Genomic DNA, 22,657 nt, shown 5'->3' with positions numbered 1-22,657 from the left:
GTGTGAGGGGTTTGTGTGTGTGCATGTGCACACCCACCCACACCCACCCAGACACCCACCCAGACACACACACACACGCACACACACACGCCTGTTTTTGTGTGTGTAACTTACCGTGCTTTGATGCCATGATCTAAGGCTTGCTGGGCTACACTAGCTGATCTACTCATATCTTCATAACTACTGTTTGTACAACTTCCAATCAAACCTACAAATTTATGAAACACAGATACGTCATGAATGAATCACAGAGATACATAATAGGAGCAGATTGCAAAATACTCAAAATATAGTCTAGAAGCTATCCATGGCTTTGAATCTCAAGAATTCTCTTCATCCTGCTGAGCTGAATCAGAAATCAGGAACAAAAAGTTGCTCATGCAAATCAGTAAACTTCAACTGTTAAAATGACGTAAACAATGCATAATTAGTATCCTGATCTGACAAATGTACCGTTACCATATATTTGGACATTATCTAACTGCCCCAACAAACAATGAATTCAGGATGGGCAGAATTCTGTGATTGATTAACAAAGACATGATGACATTGTGTGGGTGGCTTTACTTGAATTTCTCGTAACCATGTTCAGCTAGATATGAGAAGAGATTCGAAATTGCAGATAGCATCTACGCTACTTTTACGTTTTACTATCAGTTATTTTTGTCTGTAATAGTATTAACAAATCTGAAAAAATGTCTGTTGATGAAGAGTTGAATGATTACAATTTAAAAGTAATCGAATACGACTACACTGGGAAAGTTATATGAAGGTAATAACTCACCAACTTTGATATCCAGTGGCCATCCATTCTTCTTGGCATTATCTCCGAGTTTGGAGATTGGACTGGCAAGATCTGGAGTAAATGGTCCATTGACATGGGGTTCAAGCTGTAGGTAAGATTACCAATACAAGTTAGTCAGTCAGTCAGTCAGTCAATCAAAGGAAACCCATGAATCATTGGATAACTACTTATCATCATTTGTGCCTTGTAACTAAATTGAGATTTATTTTTGCATGACAACTGATAACCCAAACAAGACCACGAACTGAATCTTAAATACCTTCCCCTGACTGTAAATGAGATACTGTAATGACAGTAGTAAGTGATTTATAACAAATCAATTTCTATTGTGACTAAACCTAGATTGTCTGATAAAATAATTCTTGTTTTTTGTAACCCTAAATAATCATTACGACAAAAGATAACATTTTGACAAGAATCTAACATTTCAACTTTTTTGTCAAGGATGCTTTCCATTGTATTGTTCTATCTCAGTAACAAAACTTCTAACATCATCTGTTTGCTGTATAGTATAAACTTACCTCATTCAAATCAATCTCTACCATTTCATCATATTCACATTCTGGATCAGCACCAAACATGGCTTGGTGTTTATCAGCCAACTCAGCAATACCTACAAAACATTGTACAAAACATTAACTTAAACACTGTCAGACACAATCAATTTATCATATTCTATATGGTATATTAATTTTTTTTTTGGTGGTGGTGGTGGTGGTGGTGGGGGGGGGGGATGATAATGACATACTGTTATACTATACTTAGGAGATGGCAATCATACAAATGCATTTCAAGTGTGAATTACACACACACACACACACACACACACATACACACACACACACACACACACACACACACACACACACACACACACACACACACACACACACACACACCGATATCTAATCTAAATTGGCCACATTTTACTGCTCATTAATGTTGACATTAATATTTGGACACATAAAAAGAAACAATATGCCATAAAACACACCATCAGCAATCTGTGTTTGTTTCAGTCTGACATTAAAATATTTGTAGGATTATCAAAATAACAAGGTCTGTTCACTTCTTACCAAGAATTACCACACTTGATACCAGGAAACACTACATCTACCCATCATTGCCTTTTATTTTCATCTCATAAATCTACATGCACTAGTCAAGACAGACCCTGGTGAAACTGTGTTCAGCTGTCCTTATTCAAACATTGCTAGCATTTAAAGTGACAGTCAGCTGACTGTTCATATTGACTTTCAGAAGTGTGTGAATCTTAACTGAGTTGTCAATAATGTGTACCTATTCAAAGTGAAATCCTGTGTGTACATTGTCAGTGCAATTTCTACAACTGCTGGTTATTAAAAGGAAAGTATACTGTGTGAATTCACTACACTTAATCAAAACTTGGATGTTAAAGTAAACACCATAAAATGCATTTTTTTTCATTCACTTTCACTTATCAATACAGAACATATATCGATCAGAACTTGGGTGGAAGTGATGTAAAGGCTAACCCCCCCCCAAGTTTTCGTACAAAGTGATGATGTTATAGAGTCCACATGTGATTTGTGTACTGATTGAATATTAATGAGTAATTGTCTGAAAGAAGTATTAAAACCAGTTACAACTGTCTGTCAATTTGTGGTGGATTACTACTGACATTCATCATTTACCCTTCGCCCAGCATGGAGATAACCAGATAAACGGTAAAATGTCCTACTTTGAGTAGACAGAGTGAGTGGAGATGATCATAGTAATCATAACTGGTATTGTATAGGAACTAGACTAACATTAGCGAGATTCTACGAATTTGACAGAGACAGCAAAAAGCACTCACCTCCTCTATCTGTTGCCTTGAGGTAATCCCTCATACGCCTGTTGTATGGAAACACAGATGTTGTAGCACCTACTTCAGCACCCATGTTACAGATAGTAGCCATTCCTGAATAACACCATACAGTATATAATCATGTTTTAATCTTTTTCAACTAGTTGTTGTAGACGACTTCACTCTTCTAAATCAATATTCTAGTCATTGTAGCTCAGTATTACCGTATTTGTAATTAGCTGGGAAACATGTCTATTTTCAGACATTTCAGACAGGAAAGCATGTCTATAATACTAATAGCTCTGATGTCATTATCAGGATCATTACTATCCCCATTACTGCCCACTGTCATCACAAATCTTTAGTATATAAAGTAAGCAGTTACCCTTGGCAACAATTTGCTGTTCATGAGTTAATGAGACAAAATGACACTGGAACATATAACATCTATGATGTATATACTAAATATGATTTCAGTTTGTACTTGTTTGCCTAGGATATCACAACCTACAGACATCTCTTAGTTTCTTACATCTCGACAATCGTAAACATGTTATGAAGATATATTCAATGACAGACATTACTCTATCATTTCTGTAAATTTATCTATGAAGCTAGGAATTTAAACAGTAAGTTCTATTGAAATTCACAATGTATCATTTGTAATATTTTGTGATTTATTAAATTATTCAATAAGCATCCTGCTTGATATTAGAGGACAAAATGTCACGTTGACTTTAGCTTTAAGGAGCTTGGCTATCAGACACACCATACAGGTTTTTTGTGTTCTGGTGATTGTTGTTATCAAGCATAGCTATATTGACCAATACAAATCAGTATTTATACACGTGAAAGAGTTCAGAGGTGATTCATTTGACATTTGACCTACCTGTACATGAAATGGACTCGACACCAGGTCCAAAGTATTCAACAATATGACCTGTACCACCTTTGACAGTCAGGATACCAGCTAATTTTAAAATGATATCTGTAATCACAAGCAAACATTGAAGTCTATAAAGAGCTGAGAACAGAATATCAGAATAGAAACACAAGCAAACACTGATTTGAAATGAATTCCTACCCACATTATGATAGTATAAGTTGTAATTGGGTTTATTTATTTATTTGTGATGTTATCAATTTGTAAATAAAACACTGAAATCTCATGATACTGCAAACTCTTGTAACATTGTTTTAACCAGTATCACAACTGGACGGATGAATTGATGTGGTGAATTGGCACAATAATAATGCTAATTGTGTGAATGCTTGGCAGGTAGGTAGGTACAAAGACTAATCAGGGTGATGGTCAAGTTTAAGATATTGTGAACTTTCATCTCTCAAGTTACAGTGGCAATTTACATTTTAGCATTAACATCTGGCATTTAAATAAAGATTACAAACACAGCATTGATTTTGCCATCCATAAGTTTAATTTAATTAGTAAAATTTGGCCAGTGCAGAAGACAACTATCAAAGGTTAGTTCTCTGGTAAAGATATTTTTGTCACCTTAGTACATTTTAGTTTGACATTGCGACACGACTGGGTGACAAAGTTTATCGATATGTAAGAACTGGTATACGCCGCCTCCAATATGTTGACCTGATTGAGGTCACCTTTTTAATCAAGTGACAGGTAATAAGACATGCTTCTTTATGCTGACAACAAACCACTTCTCATGAATGATTTATTTTGTGAACATCCCTACAGACTCTACAACTCGTCATTTTGGTTAAAACTGTGTTACATAATCATGCAAGATTTTGCAGTCTTGCGAGATTTCACTTTTTTTATTTCCTAGATAAAATATATCACAAATACATAAATATTAAATAAACAAATACCTCAACTATGCCAGTCTAATTACAGTTGTGGTGTTCTTCTACCTACATCTCTTTATTTTAACAGACACACCATTAACATGACAAGATTGTGACATAATAGAGATTTTCTAAATCTCAAAAATTTAAGCATTAGTATTAAAATTATAATTGCTGTAGTTTCATCCATCATATGCCTCTAAAGTACTGAATCCTAGCAACATAATGACACCTACATTTTGATTGCTATAATGCTATTCAATATGCAGTACCTGGAGGCATTTTGTGTTTAAAAGATATGACATTCTCAATTAACAATTTTCAAGGTAACACTGAATATGGGTTATGTCTATATATAGCAACTACTTAATGCATGGTTGCTATAGTCAATGGAAGAATCCAGTTAAAAGAGAAAACAAGTTGACTGAACAATTTAGATGAGCATTTTTAGCGCTTTAACATTTTCAAGTATTGATCTGTATAAAGCCAGCATCAACTGAGTCTTTATATGGGTTGTTTGCTGAAAACTACAATTGTTCATAATAACGCTGTCCTGTATCATGGCTATTCCTATAGTTAGCTCTTCTCCTGCGATGATACTGGTTACATTACATTCACTTAAATCTTGAAAATATGAAAATTGGTGGTACGAAAACAACCAGATAAGGAGTTTTTAATCAAACGCTAAATCTCAACAAATCTCAAAACCCTGAATTTGTAAAATTGATCGATCATCACAAAGTTCCCCTTACAAATAAATCAAAATAACTGAATGAAATGAAGTCACATCTTTGACTATTTGTAGAAAGTTAAAGAAAACAGGAGGACTCATGTAAAGTGTCACATGACATTGGCAAAACAAGTGAAAACTGGAGAAAATACAACTTTGATTGTTTTCTGCTTACATCTTACCTCAAGAATGATTCAAGATATTTCAATGTTATCAAATGCTTTTAGTATGCACATTTAGACATTGAGAATGTCTAGTAAAAATTGCTGACTAAGCATTTCACTTGTTCACCTAAAAGTCATCATATATTAAAGCTGATACAATGATTTAAAACACTACATTTTCTATCAATTTGGCCAAAAGTTTGGGTTATCTAATTATGTTTCCACAATAATCCATACACAAAGTATCACTTGTTTGACAAACAAATGTAACAGTTGGGTTCACAGATAAATAACGGTTATGTTTACAAATATTACACTTTTCCTATTACTGTGTAAATCCATTCATTGATTCAACAGCTGTCACAATACCCAACTACTACAAGATTTATAACTTGCATATCCTCTTGGTGAATTGAATTGAATTGAAGTGAAGTGAAATTTATTCCATCTGAGAAGAAAAATATGTACACAATCTTTGTGTAAAATAATTGAATGATCTACAGTGCTATAATTTCATCATTGGGGTAATCCTGTTTTTCCCAACTTGTTATTTTTTGTGTACAAAGAAATACACCTCTGGTAGAGAGAGGATTTTAACAATCCTGCTATGTGGTTAAAGTTTGTGCAAGTACTAAATAAGCATGGTTACCTTTGGGTGATGCCCATCCTTTCAAGGCACCTTCCAGTCTGACTCCTATCACCTAAAAAAACAAGCCATGGAATACACAATGTAAAGATTCAATACACAAATCTGATAAGATTAACTCTTGATCATGTAGTCCGTCACCTAAAACTAATCTATCATGTACTTTGAAAGGATAAGCCACTTACAAAATAATGACTATCATCAATTTTTAACAATAATGCCAGCTGTATCACCTACAATGATAGAAGAAAAGTCGCCCCTAGACTGGTTTACATCATGACACATTGTTTTGGTGTGAGATTTCACAAAGTATAGTAACAAATAATGGATTTCACCAGATGTTTAAAGGTTACAAACAGGATCCTCCCCGCGGCTTGTTATTTGTCACCTCAAAATGTCACATTGTAATCACTAAAGTATTGTACAAATCCTGGTATCACACATGGTCTGATTGTGATATTTCCCAATAAATTTCTTCATTCAGCTAGGGAAAAAAAAGAGTAACTCAAAGGCTCCAGTGTTACTTTGAGTCAAAGATGAGAAGCAGCGACATGTCCCCTTACATCACAAGTATTATTATCCCATCTGACATACATGCATTCATTGGGGTATAACGTTAAGTATATATCGCATAAGCCATGTTTTTTTAAAACATGATGAAAATGGTACGTGTTTGTTCTTTGAAGTTTTTGTACTACTTTAAAAGGGAAATATTTCAAAGAGAAATGTTTATATTCCCATACATTGGAATTACACAGGTGGATTCTGAAAGCTTTTATCACTGAGTATAAACTAATTCACAGTAAGTGTATGTACTTCACTGGTTAATATTAGAGTGCAGTCAATATCTACCGGCAATCTAATCTGTTCTTTCATGTTCTTAGCATCACTACGCTGAATATGTCTGAGACAAGCGCTACGTCATCACTTATTACCAGAACCAATTTCTACTCTACTTCAATTTCATTTTCCCTGCAAAAGCAGATTACAGATTTTGTATAAATATAATCATACCCATTTCCGCACTATCTTAAAGGCCCATGCATCAATCCCAGGTTCTGGCATTAGTGCTATCTTGTCAGTCAAGCCATAAGGATTAGATGGGATAACTTATTCTTTTGTGCAAGACCAACATTTTCTGTAGCTCAGCCAGACGACTGTTTTTCTCACCAAAATGTTAATCCTACCTTCAAACTTGACATTTATGCACAGAACTCAGAAATTACACTTTGTGACGACTTTGTCTGAGTGCATTTTACATATTTCAATACCGTCAGGAAAGAAATATACACACTGTGTAAGCATTGTTATTCAGAGTAAGAAGGATATATGGATTGACAGAATTACAGTTGTGGTCTTAAGGGTACACTGAATGATTCAAAGAAATTTGTGATCTTTGAAGCACACAGTGTTTGGATGCAATCCTTATTGCACGACTGGTTACGGATTTCAACACAGAAAACTAACCATGCTGAAGACGCAAACAACCAAAATCCATTAAAAGATTTAGACTAAACCTATCCTATAAGTATCACGACTGTCTGTTAATGATAACCCACAAGACTTTACATGATAGGTGTATCACGGTAGTCATATCTATCAAGTTACTATTAACATTATTTCTAGTACTAATACAGCCAAGAAGGAGGGTATTTCTTTACTTACTCTTGGACATTTCAATTCCCATGGGATATCTGCCATTACATCTACAGCATCAGCTCCACCAACACCAATACACAAACCTCCCAGACCACCACCATTAGGGGTGTGACTATCTGTACCAATTAACACTACACCGGGAAATGCATAATTCTCTAAAATAATCTGAAAAGGGAAATGTAAGGTTGGAATCAATACATACCAATTTACCTGATTTAAAATCTGAAAACACAAGAGCATATCATCATGAAACTATCAGCATCATATCAGAACTGTAACTATGTCATGGTTTGGCAAACGTGTCATCTCTCACTAGCTGTAGGGTGAAGCTGGTACTAGATATTTCCATCTGATGGTAAAGACAATTCCTGAAGTTTAACATTTTAATTCTCATATAATTGTCTGTAGTTCTTGGCTAGATATTGTAACTAAAAGTACATTTCCACGAGATTTCCATATTTCCCCGTGTTACAGTTTTTGATAACCACCTAGTATCTAGTGATACTGAGTAATACTAAATTCTTACTGAAATCAAGGTGACATATTACGCTTCATAACACTTTTTTTTGTTATCACACTACTATGATACCATGACTCATGTCTACTTCCCTGGCCTGGAAGTGCAATCTTTAACATAAAACAGTTGTAGCATGACTATAATACTTTATCTTAGCTGTTAACAAACTCAGAAATGCACTTTGCAAACTCCAAGTCTATCTGTCAGGAAACGCAATAACATTATAATCAAGTACTCAAACAGATTTGCAGGCACACATGACGGATGTGGTTGTAGTATAGTTATACATGGATAGGAGAATGATCCATTCCACTGAGTAAACAATTTGTTTCATGCTTCACATCCATAGTCTAATATGTAACCTTCAGGATTATTCATTTGAAGGAAGCGCAGTCAATAATTCTCGGTACCTGCAATAGCATTTTATTTCATGCTAGTGGGGTCAATTATCAAACAGAACAAGGTCAACTTATTCTCAGATGCACTTATAAGAAATTGAATGTTCGTTATTTTTATGATGCACCTTGGCAGTTATATTCTGTTTCAGGCACTGAGAATTCAATGTTTCAACAAAATGTATTCATGACAATCAAATACTTGTAAATGTTATCGGAAAATATCTTCATGACTGTCTATTTCACTGAAATTTGGACATTCTGTACATTAAGTGGTAAATATGAAAATAGTTTAAAAGAGATGGTATGTATTTTCAAATTTCAGTTCATTTCTTTATGTTCATACACTGTAAGCACTCTCTAAATTAAACCCAGATAAGTTTTTTATTTTCAATTTAAGTAAGTGAGGGGACCCATTTATAATAATACTGATGTCTACTTGACAAAGTATCCATCTCATAATGGCAAGAAGGAGAAAATTTGGATGTATGGCAAGAAGAGGAAAATAGCAAACTTGTATTTGATGCAAATGATAATTCACACAATCTCAAATGTTGTAGTAACCTACATTTATACATGCTACATTGGCAAACACTTCATGGGTATAAACCATCATTACGTAGTTTGCCATTCACTATAAATTTCAACTAGGTTTTCTCTAAAATACATTTTCATTACAGGAAGAAACAAAATGAGATATGGAAAGAGTAAATCAACCACTTGGCTTTATGTGGTATATATTTACATTAGAAGGTAAATTGTTGGCAGTATAATACATGGGTGATCAATAGTCTTGTGAGTTACCCACACCTGTTAACTGCAGTGTACTAACACCTGTTATCTTCTCTAGTCTTCTTATTAGGTTATAGTTAGTACTGCATTATTCTAGGTCTGTACTAGATCTCCCAACACTATACTCACGGAGTTTAAAAAACCCCATCAATAGTGTGGATGAACTAGAGACCATGTTACCTTCTTACTTCATATTTCAAATTTATATTACATCATCATATTTTACATCATCATATTTTATACTATCCAAACCTATTTTCAGCCTCAGTGTTAACTAATTAGCAGTTCTTGTTGTTTTTTGTGTCTATTCAGAAGACAAATACTCTACCACTGTATCTGTATCTGTATCTGTATCTGTATCTGTATCTGTATCTGTATCTGTATCGTAGACATACAAGCACCAATACTGGTTGTCGCGTGCGTTAGTCAAGGGTCACATGTGGGGCAATACCATCAAAGTACTAAGGGGCCCTAGTATCGATAGCATTCAGTGCAGTTTTGAAGGCTTGTGTTTTGGGTGCACAGCGAACTTACTGAACATGAAGTATTTGATGACTGAAAGTACCATAGTATCCCTTGATCCACATTCAGTAAACATGGTTATAAAGAGATTATTAAATCATTCAATATTGTAACCAGAGTGGTAACTATTACACACATTATAAACACCTGGTACATGAATTGTTATTACTCACCTACATTAAGTATGTACTTTATGCATATATCCATTATCGCGAATTAGAAAGTCTATGTTTGAAGTGGTGATGAAGTTACGGACATTTAATCTCTGCCAAAGTAGGTTTTCTCTAATATTTTCAGTATATTTACCTAGTCAATGTTATCGTGACAATGACAGATTTGTAGTAGCAATTATACAATATTTGCTAAAAGTAGGATTTCACAAACATGTTCAGTATATTCACCAAGATAATGTTTATAGTTACACTGCTAGAGGGGATTACACAATCTCTGGTATAGTAGAGTTTTTCTAACAGTTTCAGTCTGCTCAATGGTATAATCACTATGCTAGAGGAGTTCTAGTGATTATGCATTCTCTGCTACAGTAGATTTCAACATCTTCAGTACATTTACCTATTCAATACAAATACAAACCTACTAGGGAATAATACATAGTGATATATACCCTACACCAGGCTCTACTTCAGCTGGTTTTTCTCTCACATGTTCAGTATGTGTATACAGTCTGTCACTAACATTTTCAGTATGTGTGTATTTTCAGATGGAGTCTTTCACTACCACCTACTTACCTGATGAATAATTCCTGAACCTGGCTTCCAGAATCCAACCCCATACTTTGCACCTGCTGTTGCTAGGAAATTGTACACTTCACTGTTGACATCCTACAGGAAAGAATTCATAACAAATTGAATTGTGAGCGAGTACTTTCATAATTAGAATCTGTCAGTTATTGAATAAATGGTACTTCATTTGACAAAGCAGTGTGCCAAAGGAAATTTCATGTAACTGGTGTTCAGTAATTCTAGTGAAACAAGTCTGTATTTGTAACTCAATGCATTGCAAAAAGCTACAAAATGTAAAAAGTTTGTTATTGTATGTACAACATAAATGCTCAATCCTTGTCCATACAACCCCTGTCCTGCTTGGCGTCAAGTAATTGAATAAATATATGTGATTTGCACATTGCTAAAAACTTTCAAAGACAAACAATCACATCTAACAAGAACCAGGTGAGCAGCATAACATTCAGGGCTCCGGTTTGAAATGTAGTTTTGGAATATTGCATAGTTTACATTTTTCATCTTCCTTTTATGATAGCGTTCTCTTGAAAGCTAATCAATTCTGCATCTTTGATGACATTTAAACATCACTGAATATTTTCATGCAGTTCAATTCAAGGGACTGTGAAGGAGATTCATTTAGCTACTTGTGTAGTGATCTGCTTGTTCAGTCAAAATCTCACAGGAATGCAAACAATGACAGTTTCATTTTAATGTAGTTATGGAAGGATTGTCCTTCCTGTAACTTGTATGGTATCAAAGTTAACATTCAATTTCAGTTCTCAAGCTATAAGAATGGCTTTCTCAAACTCACCTTTGCTCTTTTCAAATCTTCAACACCACCCTGCTGTGCTTCTATGAGATGATCACAATGTATGGTAGATGGTACAGCAACCTACAATTCAACACACCAACATTTGTACTAAAATCACACATAAACCATGTTTCAAACTAAATAAAGAATGACTCATCTCCAAAACAAGGTGAGAATATGGTATCAGACCTTTTTAAGCAGGATGCCAGTACTTGCAGAAAATTGAGATTGAAAAGGAAGGAAATGTCCTTGATATCCATTATCAATTCTAAGCACACACTGTGTGCACCGCACCTCTTGTAGGCACACATATTATTAATCCAGGCATGAAATCACAAATGATCAGAACAAATATTTTCATATATCCACTTCAAAAGCTATCAAGTACACATTTCAGTATTGCTAATCAAGATTTCACATTTTGATTTATTATCAATATTGGTTCAAAGTGTAAGAAGAAAGAAAGAGATGGAGTATACAATGAAAAGCAGTGCAGTGATTTCACTATCAATATGTCACGGTGGTAAGTCGAATTGGACAAGCAATATATACAGACAACATTATGTACTTTGTATGGTGCTATATACAGCTCCTAATAGCATTACTAATGTCAATAAATCATGTTTATTTCAAATATTTAACACCACAAGATATTTGCTCACATTTCATTGTACTTTCCATAAACACATGTAATATCAAATAACAAATAAATGAAGTGTGTACTCAATGAAATTATTCTCTAAGTTTGTAGTTTAAGAGCAACAACATAAATTTAAGCAGGATGCCAGTACATAAATTGTTGTTTATATGAATTAAAAAATCCAAAATGAATACCCATTTGTCAATATTATAGTTATTTTTGATATTTTGTCAAAGTCAATCACTACATTTAAACAAGGGGTAGCTAATTTAACATGAATATTGCATCAAAGGCTTCAAGATATGAATAAATTGATTATAAAAAGTCTAGAAAAAGGGCAAGCAATTTCATTGTACATAATTGCTAATGTGACAATACACAACTGTACAGATTTTTGTAAAGGGCAATACTGAAAGTACTAACAAGAAATAACTGTTTGAAAGTTGTGCGATACAACAAATTCAATGGAGTCATTGATTTATTACACAGCAACCCATTCCTTCTAATACAAGATTGGAAAATAAGGTGGCATTTACTTTAATATGTATGACAATACACATGGGGTTATGTGGCAAACCTTGCCATTTACTCGCTACTGTGAAAATACTCATGGGAATATCGGAAACATGTATGTCAATCCTTGCATAACAATATAATATTTATACAAAACATGTACATCATACTGGTACTCCATGACTCAACTACTTGTCTACCCATAGGTTCTCTTGAAAGATTCAAACTACTCAAATTGAATTCACAACCTAACAACATTCCCTTGAGGTACACAAAGAAAAATTTCTTTCTGAAGGAAATCTTGACCCCCCCCCCCACCCCCACCCCCTCCCAAGTATGGGTCTACATCCCCTATGTTTCATATCCTCCGTCTTTCTCTTTATTTTCAGGATGACATGTTTTACATTTACCTTTGGAAGGCCACTGGATATAAACTGTAACATAGCCATCTGTGCTGTGGCATCTTGCATTGCTACTCTATCAGGTCGAAGTTTTAGATAACTCACACCACGTTCTATGTCCTACAGGAGGAAAATAGAAGGTGAAATATGTTATAACATGCTTTTGTGTAGAAACTGTAAGAGAAAACAAAAAGTTCTGTTTTATTTATCATAATTTTGAAAATGTCTATCATGCTCCATGTCCTATGAGGAGGTGAAATATGTTATAATATGCTGTTGTGTAGAAAATGTAAAAAATGACAAAAAGTTCTGTTTCATCGATTGTAGTTTTGAAAAACTCCACCATGCTTGATGTCCTAGAATGAAAAAGCTGCGGAAAAAGATGCTATATTTAATATGGATGCCATATGGATGACAAATCAGTATTTATATATCTACTACTTTTTCCTACTTGAAAAAACAATGTGAAACAGCATCGACCAAATCCATGTTTGTAACTCAATAAATTACAAAAAGCTAAAAAGTGTGTAAAAGTTTGTTACTGTACGTACAATAGCAACTTTACAACTACTTAAACATTTTTTTCATGTTTTGTAAAACAAGGATTTAATGTCATTTCACATTGTTTTTTCAAGTATAAAACATAGTAGAGTTGTTTAAAAAAAAAAAAATGCCAAAACGAATACCCATTTGTTATCCCTATGGCCATTTTAAAGATTCTGTGCAAAACAGATCCCAGTTTTTAATAACTAATATCTCCCTGTGTCGATGTCACATTCAAAGGGGAATATAAATACAGTAGGTAAAATACTCTAGACGTATTACATGTTGTTGTGAAACAACACAAAAGACAAGACATTTGTAACTGACGGTACATGTAGTTTTGAGTAACTCCATCATACTATATATTCTATGACAAGAAAAGATATAGAAATACGTGAAATATGTTGTAACATGTTGTTGAGAAACAACGCAATGCATTGCACATGTAGTTTTGAATAATTCCATCATATTCTATGACAAGAAAAGATATAGAAATAGGTAAAGTATATTGTAACATGTGCTTGTGAAACAATGCTATGCATGGTAGTTTAGAATAATGCTATCATGCTATATACTCTATGATGAGAAAAGATATATGAAATACTAGTATGTTGTAACATGTGGTTGTGTAGGAAATATAAAAGACATTGCATTATTTAAATTGATAGTAGATTTGAATGTCAAATGACGAGAACAGATATAGAAATAGGCCAGATGTGTTGTGACATACAATTGTGTAGAAAACGAAGAGTCAAAATTTCTGTGCAAAATTTACAACAAGCCCCCATTTGATAAATTGTGACATTACAATATGAACTACAAGAATCTTTATTTACCTACAAATAACAGAACAAATAATCATATGTCCAGTGTCCAGTTCATTTCGGACAAGTATGTACATTTCATAAAATATTAGAAGAGAATCTAGGAAATAGTCATATATAAACTAATCATGTCTAGCCACTCAATGACACACAGATAACTATTATATAATAAACATTAACAGCTGCTGTTCTAATAAAAAAAACATATATAGAGGAAAACCCCCCAAAATTCATATGAGCGTGAAAGAGCTGGTATTATTACATATAGTGGGATAAAAAGTGAACCAAACCAGTTGTTTACAGACATGTAAGTACATGTAGGTGCAATATGGTTCTATTCTCATTGTTAGGTAATTTGGCTGACCAGCATTTCCTACGAGTAGATCTCAGTTTCAATATAAAACCAAAGTAATCATTTTTTGTCCTTGTTGCATCAACAGTCAAGTTCTGTTTCAGAATATTCATAGTGACATACATTTTACTGTATTAATTATGCAGTCAAAATTATCATTCTTCCTTGTAAGATTCAGCGATTAGTTCCCATTTCAGTGCATTTTAATATACTGAAGATTTCCTTTATCAGTGTTCTGCCAAGGTTTCCAACTAGTGGGGACAAAGGCCCCCTGGTTGCAAAAAGTGGGGTCATTTGACAGGGAGTGGGGTCAATTATTTATTGTCTATGAAATTATATATATTACCTCAGACCACTATAGAGATACCGTGGTCTGAGATATTCCATTACACATAGACTATTACCCAACTACATAAAAAAATTCCATTCATAATAACAGTTCCCAGTAAGCTATTTTTTGAAAATTGTGTACTACACATTACACCTTACAAAAAGAAGACAATTACAATTATGTAATTTAAAGTCATTTCAACAGAGTATATTATATATTGTTTAGAAAGATTGGACAGCCAGGTAGTCACAATTTTTAATCTGAATATCATGAATAGCAGTGCTCAAATTTATGATTCCTTTTCTCAGACAAGGACAAAGAACAACTTCAAAATTAGTGAACATATGATTGAATAAAAAATTTGAGAAATCCTAATCTTGTAACCACTTGTTTCATTTTTACAACTGTTACACTGCTGTGTTTATCATTCCCTCTTCAAATTCATGACAAGAGTTTAAAAAAAAAACATTTTGAAGAAAATAAACTCTCTGACTTTAAAAAGTACCAAATGTGAACGAAAAACTTACAAATAATAGTCAAACAAACTTTCAAATAATTTATTTTTATTAATTACCATCACTGGCTGTGTAACATGATTTGGTCCTGCTATATCAAATGACAGCATTAGGTACATACATGTATTGTAAACTTGATACGGAAAGCTGACATTAGGTGTCCTTGAAACTCAGAGATCTTGAACTAAAACTATCAACAACGTCAAAGTTAGGATGCTTTGTAAATACAACTGTAATTATTTTCTGATTTCATCTCTGAGTTCATTCTTCATGTCTGACCGGGCGCACATGCATCGGCCGTCTCGAGTGGTTATGCCAGTGATCACTCATTGATTCAGTGCCCAACATTCACATGTGTCACTGTCAACATCATGCAACACGATCCCCTAACACAGCTTTGTCGGGATCAAAATACACATGTACTCATTTTTGTTTCCATTAATTTAACCCATCAACAAATGAAAATCACAACCTGTCCCATAAAATTTGGTTTCCTAAGGCTTATGTGGCAGAGAGATGTTCCGATTTCCCGTAGCAAGTTCAGTGTTTCACACACGTCAGTGAGTAGGTCAGAGGTCGAGACAGTGATGCGTCGGTAGACAAAACATGTGAAGAGAGACGTCCATTTCGGCGTCTCATCTACTCCCTCTAATGTTTCAATTGAAGATTATGTTTTATCAAAGTTGTATCTTTTTGTTTCATTTTAATCAATTTGTTTGCATGTTAACAATAGAACTGCCCGTTGTCACTGCATCTTATATGATGTCAACAAAACTGTCGCTTACGGAGTCAGTATACTTTTTGTGGGATTGACGCCGGCCAGGGCAGGGGCTTGCCCTGGACTTAGGTGTCTGCCGTAAAATGAATGCGCCAAACTGACGCAAGGTGGGAAAATTGTTGCGCCATTTGTAATTTTAGGGGCCAATGTCGCAAGGCCGCGGCCTCGGCAGAACACTGCTTTATTTAATATTTAATGTCGATACGTATGTTTTTAGATTGCTGAGATTCGTCATGTCATTTTGCCCTCACCAGTCTCTTCTCTCCCTTCCTTCTTCATGAATTGGCTACATAAATAATACATTCCTTGTGATGAAATATTTTTTACTACTAGTACTTGTGTGCAGTGTTGAAAAAAAGACAACAATTCTTATCTTAGTTAACTGACATTTTTATGATTCTTAGATTGCAAGATAGAGAACTGTGTTTAATCATACAAAGTGTCTATGGTTTAATAAGGATATTTCTGGGTGTTTCTACTCTCAATCTTTTAATATTTCAATGCATTTTACGGTAGAACATTTAGTGTATTAACACTTACTGCTGAGATAGGTCATGTAAAATGTACAAGATTGAAATAAAATTTGTGTTTTATGGAAACCATAAATCCAATAATTTATAATCTGTACATGTAATTGTTTAGTTTTATGACTGCAATGAGTGACAGTACAACAAAATACTGGATTCACTAATTCATTCACTAATATTGGTTTGAAACTCTTAGAATTTTATCACAATTGTATGGTATGTACTGCCAAGTTAAGTTTGAAATTACAGTATTTCTTATTACATATGTACCAATGCCAGTGGTTGCTTGCATCAGTGCAAGGGCATATGCACAGCAGTGCAATACTGAAAACATTATAAAACTGCAAAATGGGCAAGTAGGCTAGACATTCCGTATCCATCAAATTCACATAAACGTAACTTGCAAATTTCAGATAAGCATATATAATAACAGAGCTCTACATAAAGTACAAGTATCAGAGTGAATACTCAAGTGTATTTTGCACACGTGCTTGCAGTGTTTTCCGCTGCACTTTCACTCACTCATGAAAGTACAGCCATATATAGAACACTGCAAACACTCATGCAAACACCCATGTATGCCACACTGCTACTAATCCGTCATGGGGTTCTGTTTTACAGTAATACATGTACCATGAAATTTCAGTGTTTGAGAGCGCCTACTTCATTACATGCTAATTTACACCACATCAAAGAACAAGTCAATTTGCCAGGCTTGATGACTTCTGCATTTTATTTGTCAAAGATTTTACTACGTGATGTTGCATCGTAATATTTATAACAAATATATCAGTCTTCCTCAAACAAAAATCCCACATATGAAAATAAGTGTACCTGTACTTTGCTGAACCTATAAATGCATGTTTGAAAGCTCAGGCTTAAGATTAGAAAAGTATTTCCCTAATGGAACCATAAGAAATTGATTTGATAAACATAAAAATTATACGATCGATGTACAGTCAATTACATCATGAAAGTAGTCAGCTGAGCACAAACTCTGATAGCACATCAACTTTACAACCAGATTTGAAATGGGCAAATTGGTCAGGATTCCAGTTGAATATGTTCCGGAATTAAAGACAAAATCTGATTTCACTATTTTCTACATTTCTACTAAGGAGTAGGCTATAATCCAATCTGATTATCCCATCAAGATATTTCAACAATAGTGGCAGCTGATATTCCATGATGTGCATCCATAGGGAATAGGGATAATGAAAGGAAATGTAAAATGGAATTTCACTGGGGAATCCATTAGCCAACAATGGGAAGTAAATCCGTAGGGAAATAATCAAAATGTAGGGGTTTGCATTAGCATTTGAATATTCAGTGTGTATCACTGATTTACAAACCGACTATAACTTGCCCTGCATAGGTTGTACTAGGTAGAAACTGGAATCAGTAATCTACAAACTGATTATAACTTGTTCTGATCAGGTTTTAGTAGGTACAGTGTATTGAATATTCATGGTATCATGTAGGAATATTTCCGAGAAAGATCATTCTCTTTCAAGAACGTGATCGAAACACACAGTACTATACCAAGGAAAAAACGAAGTGAGCTGTATTCCCAACATCAGATTTTTAATCACATTGAGTGTTTTCATGTGATCTAACAACTGATTGTAACTTGTTATGACTTTTAAGTTGAAACTACAATTTACAGATTTTGCAATGAATAATGCTGCTGGACCCCATGAACAAATTTCCCCAAAGTTAGTAAATTTCACATATATACCGTAGTTGGTGGACAACAAAATAAAATGCATGTGACCCGAGGAAAAACTGATTTAATATTCATAGCCATACTGCACTGAAAGATATACAGATACTGCAACATAAGTTCAAAATAGACCTTGAATATTTTCTTTGAAGGAAGGTATTAATGGTGACAGTACAAATCACAAATGCATTTATTTGACATTTTATTTGACACTGTATAAACTTTGACACAATCAATAGTACTTAAGATGTTCAGTCAGATGAAAATAGACAGCTTTACTGGCTGGAAAGTAAATTGTTTAAATCAAATAATCCCAGTATTGCTATATACGCACATTAACACGATAGGTTCATAGTTCCTAATATGTACCATATTCACTCCTAAAATACAACATATTTATGATATTCTTCAATACTGGAAAAATGATTAAGGTACATGGATGATGTATTTTCATAAACTTGCGTTCTGGAGAGTAATTTTATCATTTCAAATCACATAAATTTTATATGATTGCCAAGAAACACCAAATTGAAACTCTGTTTCACCTCCATTGTCCTGACACTGGTCCACTGTTGCATCATGGGACTTAGCAGAGATGTATTATGAAATGAACACTGAATATTCAGTGAATACTGCTGACTATTTCTCTGACTGTAATAAGCAGTTGTATCAAGTGCTTCTGGGTAATTGCACAAAATCTATCTGATGTGAAATCATAAATGACTCTCTAGAACCAAATGTTTACGGAAACAATTTCTTAGAGTGGCATTCCCCCTTAATATTATAAACTTGAATTAATAATGTTGATGGAAAAATCAAAATTTGCAGTCTTGGCTGTCTGATAATTTGGGCAATAAATGGCTAGGTACTTATAAAGTACTAATAGCACAGATCTATTGACAATGATATACAAACTTATTTACACTATATATATTGCAATTGTGATAAGCAGTTCCAGGTGTCAAAATTTGTAACTCAATATACAATATATGTAATCATTGAAATGGAATTACTAACAAATAAATGTACTATACTTTACACACATACAGTGTAAATTGCCAGTTGTACTATAATCATGATAACATTGTTTCCGAGTAATTTCAACACAAATTTCATTACCACCATTTTTTAGAAACAATTAGGTATATTATTACATGTGTACCAGAGATTGCTATGCTCATGTAAGTACTGCTGCACTGCAGAGAACACTGCAAGCACTCATGCAAATACCCCAAATATGCCACACTTGCACTCACACGTCATAGGGTTCTGTCATAGTATTAGGGCTATAGAAAGACAGTAATCAGTCTAGTGGCATCTTAGGGCAACATATATCTCCACGCCTGCTATGAGTAATTGTAACTTACTGACATACTCCAAATGTTATCAGATCAAATTCTAACTTTCTGTATCCTTCCGGACTTCCACAGCAGAAAAACTAATTGATTTTTAACGTAGTAATTTGAAATTTTTTCACACATTGATTGACTCAGACAGACAAACATATGCACAAACAGGTTGACTGACAGAGTAGTATACATACATATAAACTTTATGATAATTTAAAGATGTGACAATTGATTAAATTCAAAGAAAACTGTAACACAAGCCACGGAAGGTAGACTGATAAGATAATAAGTCAGTTATTGCATTACCATTGGAAGACTTCTGCATTTGCCATTCAATATAAAATGCCCGGCAGCATAAAAAGATATTGTAAAATCTACTGATCAGTGATTTATAATCCATTCTTCATATGCTGATTGTACATATTTCTGGCTTCATAATCATTTTGTATGTTCTTACCTGATTTATGGGGTCATCTATATGGGAATATAATACTTTTTCTGATAATGTCAGTGGTCTTCCGAGTCTGTCTGAGACAATGGCCAGTCGACTCTGCATGGTTTCGTAGTCAACATATTTCTTAGGTTCAAACCTACTCATAGAAACCTGAAAAGAGAAGCACAATAAACCAATTTAGAGTATGAATTTGAAAAATTGTAGTCTCAAGAACAAGTAGTGTGAACGAATACTAAATCTGAAAATTCACATCTAAAAGCATTTCTAGTTCTTTCACTTCTCTGGGTGCAGATTCAAAAATCAATTTGATTATATTAATTGTACCATATTATGTCTACAGCTACACAAGTACATTTACCCACAGGTGATGCAATACTGTTCAGGGTGTACGCTATAATGAGCAAGTCATTCTAACAAAACTAATGTTCAGGTGCAACTAGTGCACCTTTAGTATACTTCAAAATAACAATATTCCTACTGTTATGTCTAAATTTCAATTAAAGTAGTACTCAGTTTGGAGTCACTTTATCAGTGTGTGTGTGTGTGTGTGTGTGTGTGTGTGTGTGTGTGTGTGTGTGTGTGTGTGTGTGTGCGTGCATATGTGTGTGTGTATGTGTGTGTGTGTGTGTGGAGGGGAGGGGAGGGGAGGAGAAATGTAATCTTGGCATGTATATTTGTCTACAGATTTGAGAGGAATGTGATTATATTTTGACAGGTCTGAAAAGTGAACCTGGCTTCAGATATATATATAAATTTATGGCAATAGCTGTCTCCATTGCATTGATTACTTATTGCAACTGATAACAATACTAAATTCCTTTCAAGGCCACCATAACTGTATATATGTGATTGTCTATCTAAGCCATGAAAACTTGAGATTAGAATGTTTATGTTGCATAGTGAGAATGAAGTATGGCTGTATGATTTGTACACCATACTTGTCACAATGCCATACTGTATCTGCAATGACAGGTATCATATATATACATTAGGTGATTTAGACTCACTCCTTCTTACAAGGCAAGACATAATAATCAACATTTTATAAAAATACCACTTTGTTACTGGTAGATATCACATCCATACAAGTACATCTATACATTAGCTGATTTCGAAATACTACGTTTTACAAGGCAAGATAAAATTATCAATATTTCATGAAAATACCACTTTGTTACTGTATCTGCAATCCAAGATATCATACATTAGCTGTTTTAGACACTATATCATTGTATATGTCTCAAAAGTAAAGCTCAGCATATCAAAATTTAATGAAAGTACCATAGTTGTCAATGTTGACCGACTTCAAAGTTGACAGATGATAGTCACCTCTTTCTAGTGTGGTCACGAAGATCAAGGTAAAGTTTGGTGGGGTGGAGTGAAATAGGGGTGGGGTGGGGTGGGCTAAAGCAACAAACTATCCAGTAGACTAATTTTTTTCATGACCATGCATGTACCTACAAATGTATGTGATGGTACACTACTGTGAGGCGTTTTAATGGGAAGATCTTTATATTAAAGCATCTAAAGCCTGCTTGATATTCAAATTCACTTTTAATATTTAATATGACTAACAAATAATAAACGCAGTATGTTGAAGTTCTACAGTTGTTTGCAAAGAAGTATTTCATGAAATTGTAATCAATGAAACCATAGTCAGTGAACCAGTCTATGATGAAACATAGGTATAAAAATGTCACTGAAGTCTACATGAAAACATGACCCAAAATGTTAGAAACAGAGCTTGTTGAAATAACAATTCCATCTTTTACATATTTTTTTATGACTTTCTATTTTGAATAATAATGATATCTGCGTATCTTGATTATTTTATGACTTATTAAATTTACTATATTTATAAATAATTTTTTTTAAATACAAGAATTGAGACCCTACATGATATCTGTGCATTTCAAGTGGCACTAATGGTTAAACAGTGACTAAATAGTTACACATTAGCAACTAGTCTTCTAAATATAACTGAATTCTGTCATGGGTTTTTTTATGCTAGATTGAACTGATAACAGATGGATGTAGGAGACATTTTTGTTGAACCTGTCTTCTGACAAAAATATGCTGAATGTGACAAGGCTATGACATAATGGTGACTTGTGTTGAGATTCCACCACTGCAGGAATGAGGATTTTGTAATACATGAAACTATGAAAGATATGATGTGATATCAAGTAATCAAATATATTTATCTATATTTGGTTTGCTAGCCAAGACACTTGTTTTAGTGTTAATATCTGAAGAAGCTCACTTGTGGCAATG

The 22,657-nt window shown here is 34.0% G+C and overlaps 1 protein-coding gene across 1 annotated transcript in view; it reads right to left on the bottom strand.

The window, feature by feature from the left end:
- Positions 1-22,657, bottom strand: part of LOC144435066 (aconitate hydratase, mitochondrial-like) — a 33,164-nt gene that overhangs the window by 7,345 nt on the left and 3,162 nt on the right. Inside the window, exons 3-13 of the mRNA XM_078123612.1 lie at positions 20,387-20,533; positions 12,997-13,107; positions 11,434-11,514; positions 10,629-10,721; positions 7,663-7,821; positions 6,001-6,052; positions 3,523-3,621; positions 2,643-2,747; positions 1,327-1,418; positions 785-890; positions 115-208 (exon numbers count right to left, since the gene is read on the bottom strand). Of these exons, the coding sequence (XP_077979738.1) occupies positions 115-208; positions 785-890; positions 1,327-1,418; positions 2,643-2,747; positions 3,523-3,621; positions 6,001-6,052; positions 7,663-7,821; positions 10,629-10,721; positions 11,434-11,514; positions 12,997-13,107; positions 20,387-20,533 (1,139 nt within the window). The remainder of the gene's footprint in view (positions 1-114; positions 209-784; positions 891-1,326; positions 1,419-2,642; positions 2,748-3,522; positions 3,622-6,000; positions 6,053-7,662; positions 7,822-10,628; positions 10,722-11,433; positions 11,515-12,996; positions 13,108-20,386; positions 20,534-22,657) is intronic.

The sequence above is a fragment of the Glandiceps talaboti genome, chromosome 5, assembly GCF_964340395.1.
Source record: "Glandiceps talaboti chromosome 5, keGlaTala1.1, whole genome shotgun sequence".
In the NCBI taxonomy this organism is placed as follows: domain Eukaryota; kingdom Metazoa; phylum Hemichordata; class Enteropneusta; family Spengelidae; genus Glandiceps; species Glandiceps talaboti.
The sequence above is the reverse complement of the archived record's forward strand: the minus strand, read 5'-3'. Positions and strand labels throughout refer to the sequence as shown.